The sequence below is a fragment of the Abramis brama genome (assembly GCF_963993115.1).
Source record: "Abramis brama genome assembly, chromosome: 18".
Lineage (NCBI taxonomy): Eukaryota > Metazoa > Chordata > Actinopteri > Cypriniformes > Leuciscidae > Abramis > Abramis brama.
In genome coordinates this window covers 8,756,957-8,777,654 of record NC_139980.1, presented here as the reverse complement: position 1 = coordinate 8,777,654, position 20,698 = coordinate 8,756,957, and the positions used below count along the sequence as shown (strand labels likewise).

The following is a 20,698-nucleotide window of genomic DNA, read 5'->3' as shown; positions in this document are numbered from 1 at the left end:
AAGCACTTTACAATCTTTATACAATCTTTATTTATCTTTTATGTACAATCTTTAATAAAACACTTCAAATTGCCTGGTTTTATAACATCCGAACTCCATGTTCACTAAGACCAAAGTGCAGCAGGTCATATTAACCTTTGCCAACAAGGTTGATTAGTGTAATTTCAACATGCTAGTAAGCACATTATCACTGTCCTCTACAAGGCGTCGGTCAGCACACCCTGCGTGACTGAGCGCGTTCCTGACCTCTGTGGCCCCATCTGTTGGTTGATGTTAACAATAGAGATGAGCAGAAGGAAGACCACTACAAAATCATCCAGGGTGCCCAGCACACTGCTCAACGGCCCAGGAAGAGTCTCCAATGGGGAGGCCAAGGACATGGCAGCACCAAATCCACACACAGCCACCCTCAAGAGAAACAGCCACACCAGGCCGCCCATGTTCCCCAGCCATCTCACCAGCAAGAGCAGGAAGAGAGGTGTATCGCACAGGTAGTCCTTAACCTAGAAAGAAAAAGATGATCATATTGCAGCATATGACCTAGCACGTGTGATATCAGTGTGTGACGTGTGTCTGAACAAGTGTCATCCAACTGTAGGCAACAATGTCTTTCCTGGCTTGTGGTTTCACAACCTTTGAGGCATCAGGAACCGAAATAGGTGTGGTGATGTGATATAGTCCATAGCAAATAAAATGATAAACTCTGCTGAGAAGTAATAATGGTCACCGCATTGATTTACTGGGAGCGGCACGATCTTATCAACAAAAAAGAAAGGTTATATAATTACGTTTTTTAAGTAAACTATCACCTGTCTTTTACAGCATGCGCAGTACACACAACGCAGAGGCTGGCTGTAGTCCGATTACATGATAGATAATGCCGATTTACTACAATCGCATTGTAACGTTTATATGACATTTATGTTAATGTTTTTGTAGAGTGAAACGGAACATGCTTTTACTTAAACAAGTATTTACCTGTCTTGGTGCTCCAGAGTAGCGCTTGTTATAGTCTCTGACATGTCTCAGCACTTCTCTCTCTTTACAGTCAGCTCTGTTCTCGCTGAAGAGACGGCATATCTTATTCACCTGAGTATAAAAAATAAAGATAACCCTTTCATTTTAGTGGTTTTCTATATAATAAAAGACACCAAATACGATGAGAGGTTTATCTATCTCATCTTTTTGAGACTGCATCAGCTAAGAAATCTCTTACCGTCTGTCTGCACAAAGGACAGTTGATGGCATCTAACCAGGAGCAATGTTTCCAGTAAGATATCAGACATGGTGCTAGAGAGGGAAAGAGACAGAAGAAAGATAATCATTGGCCTCTCCATTACTATGTGCCTATTCACTCAGAAAAATGATTCAGGCCCTTTATACTCCAACTCAATTTGGGCCAATTAAATTGAGTTGGACCAACTCAATTACATTGGCCCAAATTAAGTTGGGCCAACTTAATTAAATTGTGTTCTTGGCAAACAGAAATGTATTTATTTGCAATAGTTTAGAATATTTTTATTGGATAGATGCCTTAAAAAAATTATTTTCCATAGCAATACTCGAAGGAAGAATAATAAGAATAATAGATATTGGAACAATTGATTGAATCAAAAAGGTAGACTTGTGTATCACCACATATCTATTTATTTTATGACTCATTTTTATTGCTTGTATCTTTGCTGCTCTTTATTTCAGTCTCTTTATTGAGCTTATTTAAAGTGGTGCGAGAATTACAATGTGATGGTACAACGTTTTGAATTCTGTATTAACCTTGTAGTTTGCTATTAACGTACATCTAAAAATGTTCCCTCTCTGAGTGTGATCACGTGATCTGGGTCAGGTGAGAGGCACGGCTTTCGTAACTATGGTAACAGTATAATATTACACAGCATACGCAACACTGGAGAGTCACATGACCGGGTAGTAAATGCCCACCACCATCTGCTCTCTCGCAGTAGACCAGGGGCTGGTTGCTTAAACCGCTAAGACTAGTTTTACAAGTTAGTCATCCAATTTTTTTCTTTCAGTCTGTTCATAACTTTTTGGAGTCAGTTACATAAAAACGTAGATTGGTCTAATTTAGTAAGACTGACTGCCCCTTGACTAACTGCTAACATAATGGCTATGTTTATGCAACTGGCCCCAGTTACTATAGTCTAAAGCACTTTAAGTGAACCAGCATGTTGATTAACATTATGAAACACTAACATCTGAGATCCAAATAATTGTTTCTTTTGCAGTGATGTAGTTTGCAGTCGGCTGACACGCACCACAGAAAAGATGTCCACAGTTTGTCTCTACAGGATAACTGGCGATCTGTAAACACACGGGGCAGTGGACATCCTTGTTGCCAGCTGGTAACCACATTTTAGGCAAATCCTGCAAGTATAAAATTAAGAGATTATACAGTATATACTCAACAACAACAAAAAATTAAGAAAAAGAAAAATTAAGAAAAATACATAATAGAGGAATACTGTATATGTATTCACCTCTCTGTTGTTCACGTGAGGATTGTGTGGCTGACCTTGACACCTTATCTTTGAGTGAAGAGAGGACCTTCAAAAGTGAGAGATGCAGTTATTGAAATGCAATACTGTGGAGTTTATGTTCACCAATTCCTTCAAGACTTCAAATCACAATGCAGGACTAGCGTTTGAAAGGTCATCATTAAATGTGCATCAGGAGTTGAATTACAATTAATTACAGCTGATTTTCTTTTGAAATTCTGGGTGGACTGTCTTCATCAGAATAAAAACATTTATTCATCTCAAGATAAAACCTGTTTTTCGTTACAAAAATTATTGCACGATTTATCTAGTTTGGATAGGCTGACTCTGGAGGAGCACGTACGAAATCTAAATTTAGCTGTCTGACACACCTGTGTTTTACTCATACTTCATGACGCAATATCAGGCAGCCTTACAACTAACATTTGCTTTTGATATGAAAAAAAAACTTTATTTAAAGGTATTATATTATGATATAGCAAAATTGCCTGTAAAACAACACAATGTGCACATTATCCCATATGAATGTATTTAAGAAATGTGAGACTTTTAGACTGAAAAAAGTTTGACTGACACGTTGAAATCTGATATCATAGTGTTTAGTGTGTCTGTGTGGAGCCTTTTATTGCCCCAACATATCATAACACACTTAACCTGCAGTCGCAGGACACAACACTTCATCATAATACATGAACAGCTTCAAAAGTATTATACATTTCTATGTTTAATAATATATATTTCTCTCTCTTTTAAAAAGATGCTGGATATGATTAAACTGTTCAAATATAACCTAATATCAAACAAAGTCTGTTATATTAATTTGGGTAACACTTTATTTTATAGTGTCCTCATTACATGTTACATGAAATATTAATAAAAGTAAATTATGTTACTAACCCTATATTAAGTACATGTATTTTACTCAATACTTTACTGTATTACACTGTAACAAGGACACCTAAGTGTAACCATAATTTGCTTTGCTCATATATGCAAGATGTATGTCATCATTTAAACACTCAATTTAGGATTACCAGGCACAGAAATGTGCATGAAATATATTAAAAACACAAATAGTCAGACTCTCTCACCTGTTGTGGAAGCCGCGGCTGATGGGCATGTTTCTTGTTCGTAATTCAGTTGCTTTCTCTCGTGGAGGGTAGAGACTGGAATGCTTTCAACTGCTTCACACAGTACATTTGACAGACAGGTTAATCATTAGCCAGGGCTTTCAGTCCCACTTCAGTCCCTTTTTTGGAGATTAGGTAACTGCACTGATTTCCTGTTGGATTTTCGAAATTCAGGAAAGTTGCTTGCAATCTTACCGATCTCTGCAATATGTTCATCGATGTGAAAGTGTACTGAATGGCAATATTTGTGTTGATCAAAGCCATGGCCATTCCTCGGTCTCAAGTGTTTTATTTTTGTCATGTGACCACTATCAGATGTTCAAAGACAGGTTGTAAGTCGTCTGTCAATGGTTTACCGTAAGTTTACACAATATAATACACTGTCCCATATGGATGACCAAAGAAAGGCATTTCACTTGGGTGCCAGTAACTGGGGCAATCCAGCAGGTTAAAATAAAGCTAAACCTACTTTAATACTATACCCCATGCTAATTGTATTAAATACATTGACCCTCCAATCTATGTACCTGTGTACAGTGTAGCTTATGTGTGTGTTTTTATTAAATAAATATCTCGAAATTCTTTATTGACTTAGTTGCCCACATTGACTTCATACCATCAGTGCTTTTGCCCTGGACCTTCTTACTAAAAATGTCTCAAGCTAATATTTATTTTCCCATTTTTGCCTAAACTGCAAGGTCGCAGTGGCTCAAAATAGCAGGGGCAGGTTAAAGGCCCCTGGCCTAAATAAGAATCTGAAGGCTGTCATGGTTTAAAGTCCAGAGTCATGTCAGTCTAGGATTGGTGCCACCATATCGTAGTGAGCAGTTCCAACAGAAAATGTATTTTTGGCTTATTTCTTGAGCTCGAGTATATGCTGTAATGTGATTAAATGATATGGCTTTGTGGTGAAATTATTAATGGAATAAAGGAAAGCGTCATGAAAAAACTTTATAGAATGCAATGTATGGATTCGCAATAATGTGTCTCTTATTTTATATATAAACTTAGTATTCCCACATATGCTCATCCCACAAGGCAAATGTGACTTCACAACACAATCTTATCTTGTGTTTTTATTACAAAAAGGTATAAAACTTTTGAGAGATATTAATGTTTAATGTTTAGAAACAGAAAACATTTGCCTGTGTAAATCAGTAAACATTAGCATTTTCCCTATTTCCAGTCAATTTGACTTTTTTAACTATACAAATTAGTTTTTAATTTTTTTTTACCTGGAGGCAGTGAGGTTCATTTGAAGATTTAGACTATATATTTTTAGAAGTGTATCTGTCTTGTATGTCTCTGATATAAAATAATGACTATATAGGCCTGTCTTTGTAATCTTCTTAAGCTTGGGATCATGAAGCAATTGATAAGTGAATCTGTGTGATATGAAATAAATAAGAATGTCCATATGCAGTGCTAAGAGTAAAATAAGTCAAATAAAATACACATTGGAAAAATTAAGATATTTTCCTTTAATGATATAATAAATATTTAAACTCAGTTAAATCCAGGTTAAGCTGATGAATTTGTTTTGGAACAGATTTCTAGCTGGTCTGAGATAATAGTGAAATCTGGACATTCTGCATGGAATACAAACTATTTCATATTGACAACCTCAACATGTTTTGTCAGCTGGTTTGTTGCTGGTCCAAGATGGTTTATTATCCTATATTTCTATAATGTGAGAGAAATTTAAATCTTAAAAAAATATCCTAGGCTAATAAACATTAAATAGGCAACAACAAAAAGTGCTTATAGGTGAATCTGGTTCATTTTAAGTTTTTGTTGATGAATTTGAATTTTATAACACACTGTAGACTATTTCACATTTAGTAGCCTAGACTCGTATAGGTGCCCATATTCTTTTTCTAGAGTGTGGAAACCAAACTATTACACCAGACAAGCCATGTTCACTGCTCTGCCAATCTTCTCAGATCTCTATTTAGATTGGCTGCACGGTGTCCTGAACTCAACACACCATTGGTGTTTTATTCTTGCTGTTGCGCTCTTGATCCCATCAATCCCCAATCCTTATCAACGCATCACGCGCTGTGTCAGCGGCGTGCATTCAGGAAGCCTTTACGTATCAATCTGTGCGTAGACGCAATTGACGTGAACGTAGCGCTGGAGAGCGCTAGGCAAATACACTCGCAGGTGGGAAAGGGAAGCGCATTGTTGACAGGTGGACGGAAATATTTGCCCGATAGCACAGACGAGAGATGGATTTAAATAAAACGCTATGCGAGAGCCTGATTGTTTGGGTAAGATCCTGTCTTTTAGTGTAGCTTGACGATCACCAGAACCAGGAATCGTTTATGTATCCTATCTGCGTTCAGAGCCATGACGATAGCGTTAAGTTTCCTGTCGCAGGTAGTCTTTTCTTTCGGGATCCATGGTCCAAAAATACCGGAAATAAGACATTTCGATGTACACCTCACGTAAACCAAACGGGGTCTGCGGTGCATCATTAGAACATTTACAAATGCGCTCATTTCTCCACGCGGCACCCGTCCAGCACGCGACAATAAATAAAATAGGCTAATAATCAAAACGACAAACTATAGTCAGAATGCGGTTAAACATAACCAACACAAACAATCACAGCACAGCCAACTCATTCCTCATCCGATTTAGGTGTCTAATCTGGTTAGCTAGAGCATTTGTGGAATGTCTCTTATGCAATGAGATATTCCCAGTCTCAGTTTAATATTTGATTGTTGACTGCGGCTTATGATCGCGTGCTTGCGATTCTCTATATTTGGCCCTGATCCATGGCTGTGTTTACATTGGGTCTGCACCAGGGCTTCTCAAAATAGTTCTCAAAAAGACTTATAAGGTTCAAAAGACAATCATCTTTCCTAGATCATAATCTCTAAACCTGTGGTGTCTCTGTATTTTCATTCATTATGCTGCAATGAATGGCATATCTGTGCTTATAATGGTTACCTGAATGTATGGCACATTTTAAATGCAATATTTGTTTGATAGTATCTCAGAATTACATTTATATAGTGATCTCTAATGCTTTAGTCAGAACTGCACACCTAAATTATGTTCTTTTTAAAACTGATTAAATATTTGAGTCTTGAACAATGTGTTTAAATAAGTTTCAGTTGTTAAATAACATGTTTAAAATATTTTTTTTTGACTTTGCGGTACAACCAAATAGTTGTATGTATATATACTGTACATCATTTTAAATAGGTTTCTTAGTTTGTTCATTTGTTCGGACAGTTGCACCTCCTGAATTGTTGGCGGTTTAAGGTAACAAAACATAAAATAATATGTATTATTTAAATGTACTAAAAAATCATCCAAACTAAATAGGTTTTATTGACTAAAGTGATATACTGTATGTCATGAATTTATCAAATTATTGTAAAAGGAAATAATGCACACAAAAATATGCATGTCATGTCATTGACCCAAATATAAACATTAACTACATAATGGAGCATTTTGTTAATGTGTACACCATTGTATTCTTTTAGTGGGAGTACTATATGTTGCGTTTATTAACCTTTGTTAATGTTACTTATTAAAAATATGATTGTTCACTGCTTGTTCTTGTTAGTTGACAGTGCATAGTAAATGTGAACAGATACAATTTAGATTTTAATAATGTATTAGTAAGTGTAGAATTTAACATTAACTTATGTTAATAAAATCTGTAGAAGTATTGTTTATTGTTAGTTCATGTTAACTAATGTAGTTAACTAATGTTAACAAACAAACCCTTACTGTAAAGTGTTACCATCAAAATAAATCAATGGGGCTGCACAATTATTTGATATAAAACCGAAATCTATAATAATAGTTATAATTAAATCTTAATTATTAGTATGCATATTAATAATGTGTCCTTAAATTATTGAAATATAAACATAAAATCTCAGGGGGTACATCAAGTAAATATTTTACACAAAAGGAGTTCAGCTGACAAAAAAGTTTGGAAACCCCTGTAGTAATACATACTCGCTGTAGTTTATCATTGTTTATAGCACTCTATACCCATGTTTCTTTTCTTTGTATGTGTGGCCTCAGCTGCAGACCTTCAAAACTGCAGCCCCCTGTAAGACCGTGGACGATCTGACCTCAGGGTCAGCCATGTCTCAGGCTCTGCATCAGATGTGAGTGTGTTTACATTCACTTGACATTTATTCATTGGCGGATGCTTTAGTCCAAATCAACTTATATTGCTTTCATTCTGTGTATTTGATTGGTATGAGTGTTCCTTGGTAATTGAGCCCATGACTTTGTCGTTGCTAGCGCCATGTACTACCAGTTGAGCTGCAGTGTTTCCTTGACTCATTGATTTAATTCATACCTGACTGTGTTTTACACTTTTCAGTTGCCTCCCACCTTCCCTTTCCCTCTTGCTCTACTAAATCAAATTAGTTCTTTCCAGGTCAGCATTACTGATTTATATCTCAGCGTGTCAGTGTTTGAATATTTTATGACTTGTATTGGGTTGTTGGTAGTCCTCAGAGTCAAATTTCTTGGGTTTTGATGTATATATTTTTTGTTAAATAAACTTTGATTCAAGTAGGCTATAGTGAAATTTAGCATATTGTTCTTAGAGTCTGAGAGTGTGATTTAATTCTGATTGCATTAAAGAAGGATGGGATGGGGACAAAACATATTTGATTTGATTTTACCGACTGATCTGAATGAAAGCATCTGAAAGTGTCTGAATTAGATAAGACTGAACTGCACTGATCAATATGTTTCAATTACAGAGATCCTTCATGGTTCAGTGAGAGCTGGCTGTCTCGCATTAAAGAGGATGTTGGAGATAATGCAAGACTCAAGGTACATTTATTTTCCTTCCAGGCCTTGGTGCTTAAGTCTAATTTTGAGATGTTAAGTATAATATGTTAAAGTTAAAGTCTTTGTTTCACTTCATTTTACAGCTCAACAACCTCAAAAAGGTCCTGCAGATGATTATTGATTATTATAATGAGGTAATTGACAGAGGTTTGGTTCATTAAAATGCTTGTTTTTGCTGTAACATGCCATTAGTCAGACTAACAGGAATTAACCTTTCACTTAACTATTAACCCATGCCGACAGTCACATGAATGTGTGTAATTGTTGGGTGGTTTAATTATAGCACATTCTGTATGAGTTACAGATATTTTAATGCCTGCAGTTTTTTTCAAATTTAGCAAAGGCACAATGACCATACAATCAGATTCATTGTAATAAAGAATCAATTCTTGTATGTGTTATGATCCCTTTGTGTTCAGGTTTTAGCTCAGCAGATCACAGATTTTCCTCTGCCTGACCTGGTGCGAGTGATCGAGCAGTCTGATCAAGTAGAGCTGGGACGCCTCCTACAGCTCATCCTAGGGTGTGCAGTCAAATGTGACAGGAAACAAGGTAGTAAAAGGGATAGATCACCCGAAAACCTTCACTCATACAGACATACAATCACAAACTTCCCCTCGGGGGAATCCCCATCGCCATTTTGAAGTGTGTTCGTCAAGTGGACTAGGGAAGTTTATTAGGCCAGACCCTTGAACCCTCAGTTTTGACTGAGAGAGCGAGTCTACTCGTATGTACACTTCAACAATATTGTGACGTCACAACAGCAACTCGCAGTGCTTGCACGTAATGTACGCACAAGTGATCAAGGGCTATTGTGTTCCATTTAAACCCATTGTAAGGGTTCCGCCAGTAGTGGGCACTCTTGCAACGTAAGCAATGACGTACTTCCAAGTGAACGAGATGGAGGGAAGTTAGCGAGGACTTAAACGCAGCCATGGTCGACCTGAAACGGAAGTTACGATAAACTTTTCTTCTCTATAGAGAGCCTAAGTCCCTCCCCTTCCGGTTGACCACCATGGGACCTTACTTCGGAAAAATATTGTATGGTAGTCAATGGCGCGAGACAACAAATATTTTGATCTCGTTTGAATTGTGCCCTGAATTACACATATGATGTTTGTCAATTTAAAAGATACATTTTAAAGTCAAGAAAGTCGCAGTTTGATGTAAAACTGTTGAGGTATAAGACTGTGAAAATACGTAATTACAGAGACTACAAACCCAAAAGGCGCACGTGTGACGTCATACCTTTTCTCTCAATGAATGAAGCTAACTTTACTGAAACTAACGTCTGTTTCTATAGTCTTACGTTATAATCGTAACGTTACGCCGTCATGCCTGAGTGTTTTGTACCAGAGTGAACACATACGAGCAACGGATCTTATGACGAGTGCGAGACGAGAGATGTAGTTCATTGAGCGATTTTCACATAAAACTAATGTTACTCTTCTGTTTTATTCTGCGACTTTCTTGACTTTCATAATTATCTTTTAAATTGACAAACATATGTGTAATTCAGGGCACAGTTCAGACGGAATAAAAAGATAAGTTGTCTCTCGCCATTGACTACCATACATATTTTTTCCGAAGTAAGGTCCCATGAGCCGGAAGTGGAGGGGAGGGACTTAGGCTCTCTATTGTGACGTAGGCTATATATCTGAGTGAAATGGTTTCTCAAGCAAGAAGAAATGTATGGTGGGACTTGATTTTGTCCTTTGGGAATTGATTGTTGTTGTTTAATATTGCTGTGATCAGATTGTCCTGCCCATGCCTGAAAAACACAGAAGAGAAGAGATGTAGTTGGAAGAGGGAAGGGAAGTTATTTTGGTGGAAGATTGGCAGGGCACATGAATTAAATAATAATAATAATGTGCACAGATAAATCATTTGTAATAAATACTGCAATATTCCTTAAAAAACAAGAACTGTCAAGTTTGATTTCATTGTTAATTTAAAACTCTCCCTCATGCTGTTTCAAAGCCATATGCTGCTATTTTTCTTGTGATATATCTATATTTCATAATTTTTTAACCCTGTGAGATTGTTGTTTGTCCAGAGTATATCCAGATAATCATGACCTTGGAGGAATCTGTACAGCATGTGGTGATGACTGCCATTCAAGAGGTCAGAGGCCTTTCATTTTATTCAGATATTTTTATGTGGCCATAAAAATTCACCTTAATAAAGAATGAAAAGGAATTCTGATGAGTTTTTTATTGATTACAGCTAATGAGCAAGGAGACTATGTCTCAGATAGGAACAGAACCTCTTGGAGATGTTGAACACCAGGTAAGACATCATACCATCCGAGAACTGTGTCGATATTGTTATTAAATATAGTATCTTGTAATATTGTTCAATTATGTTTTTTTGGTAGTTAAAGAAAGCCTTGGAGGATCTGACTGAGGTCATAGCAGAGAAAGAAGAGTTGGCACAGCGCTGCCAGGAGCTCGACATGCAGGTGAGATTCCAGTTTGTCAACTACTTTAACTATTGTCAAAGCATTTGGGATGTTAAAAGTCACATTTATTTATATAGTTCTTTTTACAATACATATTGCATAACCGAATCTGTTATGCAATCTTTATTATTTAAAATGACATCCCCAATATTCAGCTCAATTTAGTTGATTTAATGAAAGATTGATTGTGACAAAAATGGTGCTTGCATAGAAACCAAAATGAAAATAAATTCCTTGTTTTAGATATGAACGTACACAGGTGCAGAAATATTTACAAGCTGCATACCTATAAAAAGGCATTGACAGCATATGTTTTTGCGTAAGTGTCAGCTCAGCGAACAGCATTTCTGCTGTTCTGTTCGTTCACCTTCATGGATGAACTGATTTTGCCTTTCAGTTCAAATATTTTTGGTTTGTCTGTGTGGAGGCTGATGTGCTTTTAGCTTTTACAAAGAGGTTAAATATTCTGTAATGTACAGTTTTATCATAAATATACACACATTTAAAGGTACTTATTGTTGCTGGATTTGTACTGCCATGTTAACTTTCCTGCGCACATAAATGGGTTAGAAATTCATGTGTTGCTGATTCTTGACAGATTGAGTTAAAAGTATCCATGACCACTGAGAGGTAAGTCTAAACAAATGCATGGCAACCTAGCCTAACTAAAACTAACAAATCTAACCACTGGCAAACTTGTGTGTGTGTGTGTGTGTGTGTGTGTGTGTGTGTGTGTGTGTGTGTGTGTGTGTGTGTGTGTGTGTGTGTGTGTGTGTGTGTGTGTGTGTGTGTGTGTGTGTGTGTGTGTGTGTGTGTGTGTGTGTGTGTGTGTGTGTGTGTGTGTGTGTGTGTGTGTGTGGCAAAAGAGCTCATGGGTTCAGTGCTAAAATGAATGGGTTATCAGGTTGCTGTGGTTTTTATATTTGGTGAACTCTAAAACAAGAAGAGTAAAAGCCATTTAACATTCCTAACATTAACAGTGGATTTGTTTTATTTGCTGGATTAATTATTTTCAATTCAATTTGAAACTTCATCAATTTGGAGTTTATGTAAAAGGAACATTTTTGTTGGTTTTGAGTGGTTTTTCTTTCTTTCTTTTTGGGGGGTTAATAGTTCAACAGCACAGGGTTTTAAAAATGTAAACCTAGTTAATAAATGTAATCATTATAATTCACACTATAATAAAAAATCCTTACTTCATGGTCTATATATACACTCCTATTTACAGTTTTTTTTTGACAAAGTAATACTTTTTATTTAGCAAGGATGCGTTAAATTGATCAAAAGTCACAGTAAATACATTTATAATGTGAAAATGTATAATGTTTTCTACAAACAAATATTATGATAATAGCAAAAGGAATGTTGCACCAAATCAGCATATTAGAAGATCGAATGATGCTGAAAATTAATTATTGCCATCACAAAAATAGATAACAGTTTATCTAATATTTAAATAATATAATATTTAAAGTTATTACTATATTTTATGTATTGGTCAAATAAATGCAGCCTTCATGAGCATTAGAGACATTAAACATTAAAAGATCTTACCGACTCCAAACTTTTGAACAGTAGTGTACATCATAATGTACAACTCTAAATGCAATCCTACATTCAAATATGCCATGGTATGTAGGTCATTCATGCCTTGACATAATAAGCATCAGGTTTCCAAGAAAGCTCTGGTGTTTGACCTTTTTGCCCTTTGATCAGGTGACAATGCTGCAGGAGGAAAGGAACAGCCTCCTGGCTGAAAATGACCTCTTGACTGATCGAGCCAATCAGCTTGATACTTTTGATGACCCCAGCACTCCATCAGGGAGGAAGCACAGCCAGCTGCAAATACAGTTCGAGCAGCTTCAGGAGGAGACCTTCAGGTACAGCTTCATCTAACTTCACATATCCAAACTAATCATCTGAAACGTACTTGATATTAACCTGCTGTTGTTCTGAATATAGTCGTTGTTGCATAAGTAGACAAACATTGAAATAATGAACCAAGCATGGGTAGAATGTCTCCGTGAATCACAATGAATGTGTGTGTATGTGTAATATCCAGACTAGAGGCAGCCAAAGATGATTACCGCATCCACTGTGAAGAACTGGAGAAACAACTAGTGGAGCTTCAGCATCGTAATGATGAACTGACCAGCTTGGCTGAGGAGTCACGAACACTTAAAGATGAATTAGACATATTAAGGCATGTGCTGGGTCGTACGTGTTTCCAGTATTCTGTTTGGCTGTTTTGGGAAGTCTTTGATTCATTTGTGTTTGTTTAGGAGCTGCTCTGACCGGGCAGTGAAGCTAGAGGCCTCCGTTGAGACGTACAGGAAGAAGTTAGAAGATCTAAGTGACCTCAGACGGCAAGTGAAAGTTCTGGAGGAGAAGAACATGACCTACATGCACAACACGGTCAGCCTTGAAGAGGAGCTGCGCAAGGCCAATGCTGCTAGAGCTCAGCTAGAGACTTACAAGAGACAGGTACCGTATACCAGGTTACCAGGTTTGTTGTTGTTGTTTACGTGTGTTTTTTACCCGGACATTAAATAATTGGCAGAATATACACTACTGTTCAGAAGTTTTTTTTGTTTTTGTTTTTTAAAGAAATTAACTTTTCTTGAGCATCAAATCAGCATATTATAATGATTTCTGAAGGATCATGTGACACTAAAGACTGGCGTAATGATGCTGAAAATTCAGCTTTGCCATCACAGGAGTAAATTACATTTCAATATGTTAAATTCAACAACAGTTATTTTAATTTGTAATAATGTTTCACAATATAACTGTTTTTTCTGTATTTTTTAATTAAGTCTTGGTGAGCATAAGAGACTTCTTTCAAAAACAATAATTTTATTTGTAACTATTTAGTCACTATTTAACAGTAGTATAGTTATAACAATAGTATATAATATACATAGAGGTTCATACACAACTTCAGACTTGAAAGTAATATATCAACATTACATTGTTTCTGTAACTTCAGGGTCAGGAGCTCCACAAGAAACTGTCTGATGAGTCCCGTCGGGCTGATAACCTGGCCTTTGAGATGAAGAAATTTCAGGAGAAATATGATGCTGTACTGAAGGAGAAAGAGGTAGACGGACACATTCACATGCACATGCTCAGACAACTAACACTGTACATTAGATGATTTAATGCTAACGTGTGTCATTTCTGTGCCAGACATAAAAAACTCTGTGATCACTTTTTTTCATCAGAGGATCAGCATTGAGCGGGACACTCTCAGAGAGACCATTGAAGAACTGCGATGCACGCAGGCCCAACAGGACCAGCTATTACTAGCAGGTACAGTATGACTGCAGATACCACACCTGGAAGTGTTGCAATGTCCCGCTAGGAAATTATTCCAGTTGAATGAAGACGATCGCTCACAGACATGAATTGGTACGGACAGCTCTGCCGAGTGCGATAACAGTTCTTCCACTCCTTCAAGGAGGGATTTGTTTGGCATAGGCAATTTAAATTCAACCAAATCAGCTAGTTCAGAGGCAGTACAGCCTATTACATTAGTATTCTGACCACAGTGCAGCCGTGAACCCAGCGATTTCAGTGATCTGTCTGGGTCACTTCACAGCTCAGTAAACACGAACTTAAAATTTAGTTTTGCAGATAGTATGAAATTTTGAACTTGTCCTTATTTCACACTTCACAGCAAAGTATCAAACAGGAAGCCCAAGCCATGATAACCTAGCAGCTGAGATGTTGCCCATTGAGTACAGGTATGATGCATGTATGAGGTAAATCATCGCACATAACCGTTTTCTATGATTTTTTATTTTCCTGTGATGGCAAAGCTGAATTTTCAGCATCATTACTCCAGTCTTCAGTGTCACATGATCCTTCAGAAATCATTCTAATATGCTGATTTGGTGCTTTTAAAGGAACACTCCACCATTTTTTGAAATAGGGCTTATTCACCTTCTTTCCTACATTTAGATAGGTGGGCAAATGCATTTTTGTCTCAGTGCATGCATTGTTTTAGTTTGACAGGGTCGGTGCTAGCTTAGCTTAGCATAATGAATGGAATCCTTTGTTGCCAGCTAGCATGTCCTGAGTAAAAGTGATATAAAAAATAAAAAAACCCACCTAATTATTTCTTGTGGCCTGCGTATTCACAACAAGTACAAATAGCGATGCAGAATTACACTAGGCGATTTCCTAGGCAGGTATTGACTTATATATTAAGGACTATATTAGGGGGAAGCACAGGCGAAGCACTGCTACTTGGGCGTGATATCTCTGCACCCAAGTAGCAGTGCTTCGCCTGTGCTTCCCCCTAATATAGTCCCAAGTCAATATCTGCATAAGAAATCGCCTAGTGTTAATCTGCATCGCTATTTGTACTTGTTGTGAATACGCAGGCCACAAGAAGTAATTAGGTGGGTTTTTTTTTTTTTTTTATATCACTTTTACTCAGGACATGCTAGCTGGCAACAAAGGATTCCATTCATTATGCTAAGCTAAGCTAGCACCGACAATGTCAAACTAAAACAATGCATGCACTGAGACAAAAATGCATTTGCCCACCTATCTAAATGTATGAAAGAAGGTGAATAAGCCCTATTTCAAAAAACGGTGGAGTGTTCCTTTAAGAAACATTTCTTATTATTATCAATATTGAAAACAATTGTGCTGCTATTTTAGTGGAAAGCCATTATGCACACATTTTTTGATGACTAGAAAGTTCAAAAGAGCATAATTAAATTCACATTTATTTGAATAGAGCTTTTCACATTGCATATTTCAAAGCAGTGTTTTTGGTTTATTTTAACTTAATTTTGTGCAAAAATGAAATAACGAGTGAAGAGAAAGACTTTTAAATGGCTGTTATTACCACCGTTTAGAACATCACACTGGAAACAAGGTCATTAGGAAGACTAGTATGGCACTTGTCTTTGTGATTCACATACATCTTTTATGCATTAAAAATTTAGGACACCTATATGTTAATGAGTATACTGTATCTGCTTCTCCAGGGAGAAGTTCATCCGTCTGCAGCATGAGAACAAGATGTTGCGGCTGCAGAAGGAGGAGTCTGAGAACGAGCGCATAACTGAACTTCAGGTGCAGCTGGAGGAGGCCCGGCGTGGACGGAGTCAACTGGACACTGAGAAAAGGTACAGATTGACATAATACATCAAATAGAAACCATACTGTACATTCAGAATGTATTTTTAAAAGTTGTACCATTAAACGAGTGCCACTGTGCCCTAGTTTTAAATGGCAAGCTTAATTGATTTTATGTTGATTTAATGGGTATATTTTCATTTAGTCAGTTTCAGTCAATCTGTAAAAGCCTTGTGTATTGTTTTATGCGCATTAAGGTTAAACAGTGAAAGAATCAGCGAGCTGCAGCAGCAGGTAGAGGATCTGCAGAAGGCCTTGCAGACACAGGGAGCCAAACCTGACGATGTAAGTGTGTGTTTAGGCCTCTTGGTGGTGCTGCTTTGGCACATTTTTGGTCAGTGCTACATAAACATGCACAAATCATCTGGGCTGTGTTTCTCAAAAGCATACAGAGACCATCGTAGAGACCATTGGTTTTTCATTCTACTTAGGCTTACGATGCTTTTGGGAAACGCAGTCCTGGTCTTTCATTTGTTTTATGTACAGTATGCTTTTACATTTCTGGTGGTAGTGACTTTTCATTTAAAAGTCACATTGCTTGTTTCCTTTCATACAGTCTCATCTGAAGAGGAAGCTGGATGCTCATATGTAAGTTTAGACATTTGATCAGATTTTTGATTTGATTTGAGCATCTTATGCACCTTCTGAAGCTGATGGTCCTAATGTTTTTTTGTTTTTTTACCAGGGTGCAACTGAATGAGGCGCAAGATGAAATCATGAAGAAGAAAGAGCTGTTGGAGGACCTTCAGCCAGACGCTACTCAAACCAGTTAGCTTCCAAATTTTGATCTGACCCTGTATTAGACACCAAATTGCCTTTCATGACTTCATAGACAAGAATGAGTCAAACCGTAAACTTTGATGTCCAGAATGACGTTATGATCCTCTTCGAGTCAGACATCAAATCTTTTCAACTTTAAAATACCTCTCAGTCATAGAGAAATGTCACTTTCAGGTGTGAAAATGGATGAGCTGGCGGCTGCGCTGAAGAAGAAAGATGAGGACATGAGGGCGATGGAGGATCGATACAAGATGTACCTGGAGAAAGCGCGTGATGTAGTTACATTAACTTCAGCTCTCAAATACGTAGCTTATTTTGCTACTGAATGACTTGTGCTCTTGCATGTTACAATTTTGTAGTCATTTTGAAGTCCTCAATATTTTCATGTTATTGAATTATGTACAATTAGGAGGAACCGATCAAAATGTATTTGACATTCTGTCATTTTTTTTGCATATCAATTAACTACAATTTTAATCGCACAATATAGTATGCTTTCTTGCGTAATTTTAAGCCTTTTGGAATTTTTTTTAAAAGATTTCCATCTTCCAGTGGTTTAAATACATCATATTGTGCGTTCTTTAAGGTGATTCGAGCTCTGGATCCCAAGCTAAACCCAGCCTCAGCTGAGATCCAGTTACTGAAATCGCAGCTCTCTGAGAAAGACAAGAGGATCAATGCTCTGGAGGTAGAGAAGCCATCTCTTCTTACAAAATGCTTTATTATGTTATTCATGTCCAGCAATTTCAGGTTTAGTTTCTCATTCGCAATGTCATTCTTTCCAGTTTGTTGTTCCTTTACTCATGTCTGTTCTTGTGCAATATTTACCCAGCGGGAGTGTGAACAGGCCAAACTGAGGGAATATGAGGAGAAGTTAGTTGTGACAGCTTGGTATAATAAGGTATGTTTATAATATAGTGTCAATTAGCAATGCTGTTTGCTATGTTTAAATTAAATATTCAGTAAGACATGTGTATATATTTATGTCAATTAAATGCATTGACAAAAATGCATTGAGGTATTGCAAAAAAAAAAAAAAAAATTCAATTTAACCCGTTAAAAATATTTAACGCAATTAATGCTGCATTGTTTTTTTTCTGTCGTCCTTTGGCTGCGCTACAGTATATGATCACGCTATCATTCATTCAAGTGCTATTAAACCATTCAAGCGCCATAAGATGCTAGCCTGGTAATACCAGACTCTGCTACTTCGCTTTGCTTCGTAGAGAGAGTCTGGAGTTCCATAATAGAAAAACGTTTTCTTTACCGCCTGGGGGCGCTAGTCTGAAGCTTAAAATCATTGGTTACCCGTAAGCCAATCACATAACGTTTGGTTATGGCGTGTGTTATGCGCATGCTCAGCCGCATCTAACTTCCACTGTAAACAATGATGCGAAAACAAAACCATCGAGCGAAATACCGGAGTGAACATGGCTGTGAACGACTTTTGCAGATTATGTGAAGTAAATCTACGCATCCACGGTACAATCAGCGTCGATTGTTTTAATTCGTTTTTTAATTCGTTTTTTTTACTAGTAAAAATTCAATTAGAGAGCTCTGTAATTGCATTCTTACTAGTAACAATTCAATTGTAGAGCTCCGTAATTAAAAATGAATGGAAGTCAATGGAGACATATGACTAGTAAAAATTCATTTGTAGAGCTCTCAAATTTAATTCTTACTAGTAAAAATGCAATTACGATGAGTAACGCTGGGTACAATTTAAGCTAAAACGGCTTGCCATACACAACGCCTTTAAGCATTTTACTGTTTTGTTGAAAAATCAGCAGTGATTTACCTTGTGTTCAGTGTTTTGTGGTTGTTTTTTTGTCTTGTCGTGCAAAACATACAGAGTTTGAACTTCCAGAAGATGGCAATCGAGTCACGTCTTAGTGGGCGATCCAACTCTCTATTGCCGCCCGGCCAGTCCTTCCTGGCTCAGCAACGTCAGGTGACCAACGCACGGCACAACATGCCCATCAACGTGCCTGCCACTTCTTCCAAGTAACCTTGTCCTCAGTACTTCCCCAGCTTCCTGCTCTTCTCCTCCTTTCTCTCACGTGCACACTCAAGTGACCTTAAGTACACTTCTGAACAAGGGGACAAGCATGCCATGATGAACAATAGCATGTCCCCTCACTCTCTACAGTTACACATGTATGTATAATAATGTACATAAGGGGTTGAACTCTGAAGAAGGTTACTCAATCAGCACACAATGATATAAAGTAGCAGTCTTTTTCACTTTCAGTACTAAACAAACACCTGTAAAAGTCTGCAGCAGGGTCACTTCTGAACCAGCATCGATACTAAAGGTCACAGGTCAATCTTTTGTCACGCTAACTCAGATTGTGCGGGAAGTAATGCATTCGATGCATCAACAGGTCATGTAATGGTAGCATGCATGCTTTTGCTAGGAATGACTTCCAATGATACACTATGCAGCCGTGGAATATATTTGTAATCGCGCAAGTACAACATATAAAACGTTGAAAGCATATGCAGACTTCACATTTTGCCCTAACTAATCAAACTGCTTAGATCAGGAGGAAGATGTATTTGGTGCTGGACACCAGATTCCTTAGTTTGTTTCTTCCTATTACAATGACTTTCTCAGACAACAAAACTACATTAATTATTGATTAAATCTTAAATCCAGGTGCTTTATTCAGCCAGTTATAGTATTTTATATTCAGTTGACTGTGATAGGACTCTTGCATGCTCTTTTAACAAGCAGAAGGGCCTTTTTATCCACTTAACGTTTCCTGTCTGTGTGAAGACCTCAATTATCAGGATGTGAACACCAGCACAGAATTATAACAGGCCATAGAAAACTGCTGTGACGGCTTTGAATGTGTTGTACGCCACTCTCAAAGAATACATGCGTGACTTGTGAAACATAGCTGCATTGTGAAATGGCTTTTGCTGTATTGTGAAAATCTGCCCCTGCTTAGATTGATTTGACTAAGCTATCTGCTAATAGACTAGCTGTTGCGTTTTGAATAATTATGCTATCAATTCTAAAGGGTAAGGTCAATCATTGCAATCATTTCTGATTTGTCTTTTCCGGTGTTTTATTCTGCTAGGCTTTTTGGCCTGTGATGGGTAAATGCGTATGTATTTTGAAATGCTAATATTTATGTATGGTGTGTTCCAAGGAAGAAATCTTAAATTTGTGAACTCAATTTTATGAGCACTGTCATTGTTTGTGAGAGATTTTGAATAAAAAAGATTGGACTCATATGGTATTAGAGTAATATTTGGAGTTAAAGAGCACTCAGCCTTCATTTACACGTGATGAATAAACTGTTTGTTTTGAAATACCTTCTTGCCTTTTTAATGATCCCAGTGTTGAAGTCTTTACTCACCTCTCACCCCTAGATGGCGCCTAAATAAAATAGTTCCTAATTATTTTTATGTGACGCTTGTAGTGCTAAAAGTACAGACAATTCTTAAAAATTGAACTTAATTAAAAATTATGAAAATAAAAAATATTATATTATAATATACTGTTACACAAACACACACTGAAGTGTTCGTTTTTAATGATCTGAAATCTAAAATGGAGCCTATACAAGGAAATAGTTCGGCACACAAACAGTTCAGCACATAAACATATTGTGACATGAGATTATCGATTTCAGATTATTTATTATCATGACAAAACCTTGCTTATTTGCTGACTAATACCTCTCTCTATGCATTATCTGTTTAAAAACTTGAACTTCATACCTTCACTCACCCCAGAATTCTCTCTTTTTTCACCCTGAACTAGGACAATGTTCATCCAGCACTTTACTCTAGTAGGTTTTGTAGACTAG

The 20,698-nt window shown here is 37.1% G+C and overlaps 2 protein-coding genes across 2 annotated transcripts; one reads left to right on the top strand and one right to left on the bottom strand.

Moving 5' to 3' along the window:
- Window positions 1–13: 13 nt before the first annotated feature.
- LOC311068994 (E3 ubiquitin-protein ligase RNF170) lies at window positions 14–3,866 on the bottom strand. The gene is made up of 6 exons (XM_084091897.1): window positions 3,605–3,866; window positions 2,496–2,562; window positions 2,274–2,382; window positions 1,217–1,290; window positions 979–1,089; window positions 14–503 (listed from the first exon to the last, which is right to left on the bottom strand). The coding sequence occupies exons 1-6, from the start codon at window positions 3,631–3,633 to the stop codon at window positions 198–200; spliced, it is 696 nt and encodes a 231-aa protein (XP_083948023.1). The 5' UTR covers window positions 3,634–3,866; the 3' UTR covers window positions 14–197.
- A 1,908-nt stretch (window positions 3,867–5,774) lies between these two features.
- hook1 (hook microtubule-tethering protein 1) lies at window positions 5,775–20,200 on the top strand. The gene is made up of 22 exons (XM_084091056.1): window positions 5,775–5,913; window positions 7,697–7,782; window positions 8,392–8,464; window positions 8,566–8,616; window positions 8,902–9,034; window positions 10,539–10,606; window positions 10,709–10,771; window positions 10,860–10,943; window positions 12,660–12,823; window positions 13,006–13,146; window positions 13,226–13,427; window positions 13,933–14,043; window positions 14,168–14,255; window positions 14,623–14,689; window positions 15,947–16,087; window positions 16,295–16,382; window positions 16,654–16,685; window positions 16,783–16,865; window positions 17,052–17,152; window positions 17,464–17,565; window positions 17,710–17,778; window positions 18,730–20,200. The coding sequence occupies exons 1-22, from the start codon at window positions 5,872–5,874 to the stop codon at window positions 18,883–18,885; spliced, it is 2,145 nt and encodes a 714-aa protein (XP_083947182.1). The 5' UTR covers window positions 5,775–5,871; the 3' UTR covers window positions 18,886–20,200.
- Window positions 20,201–20,698: the final 498 nt, after the last annotated feature.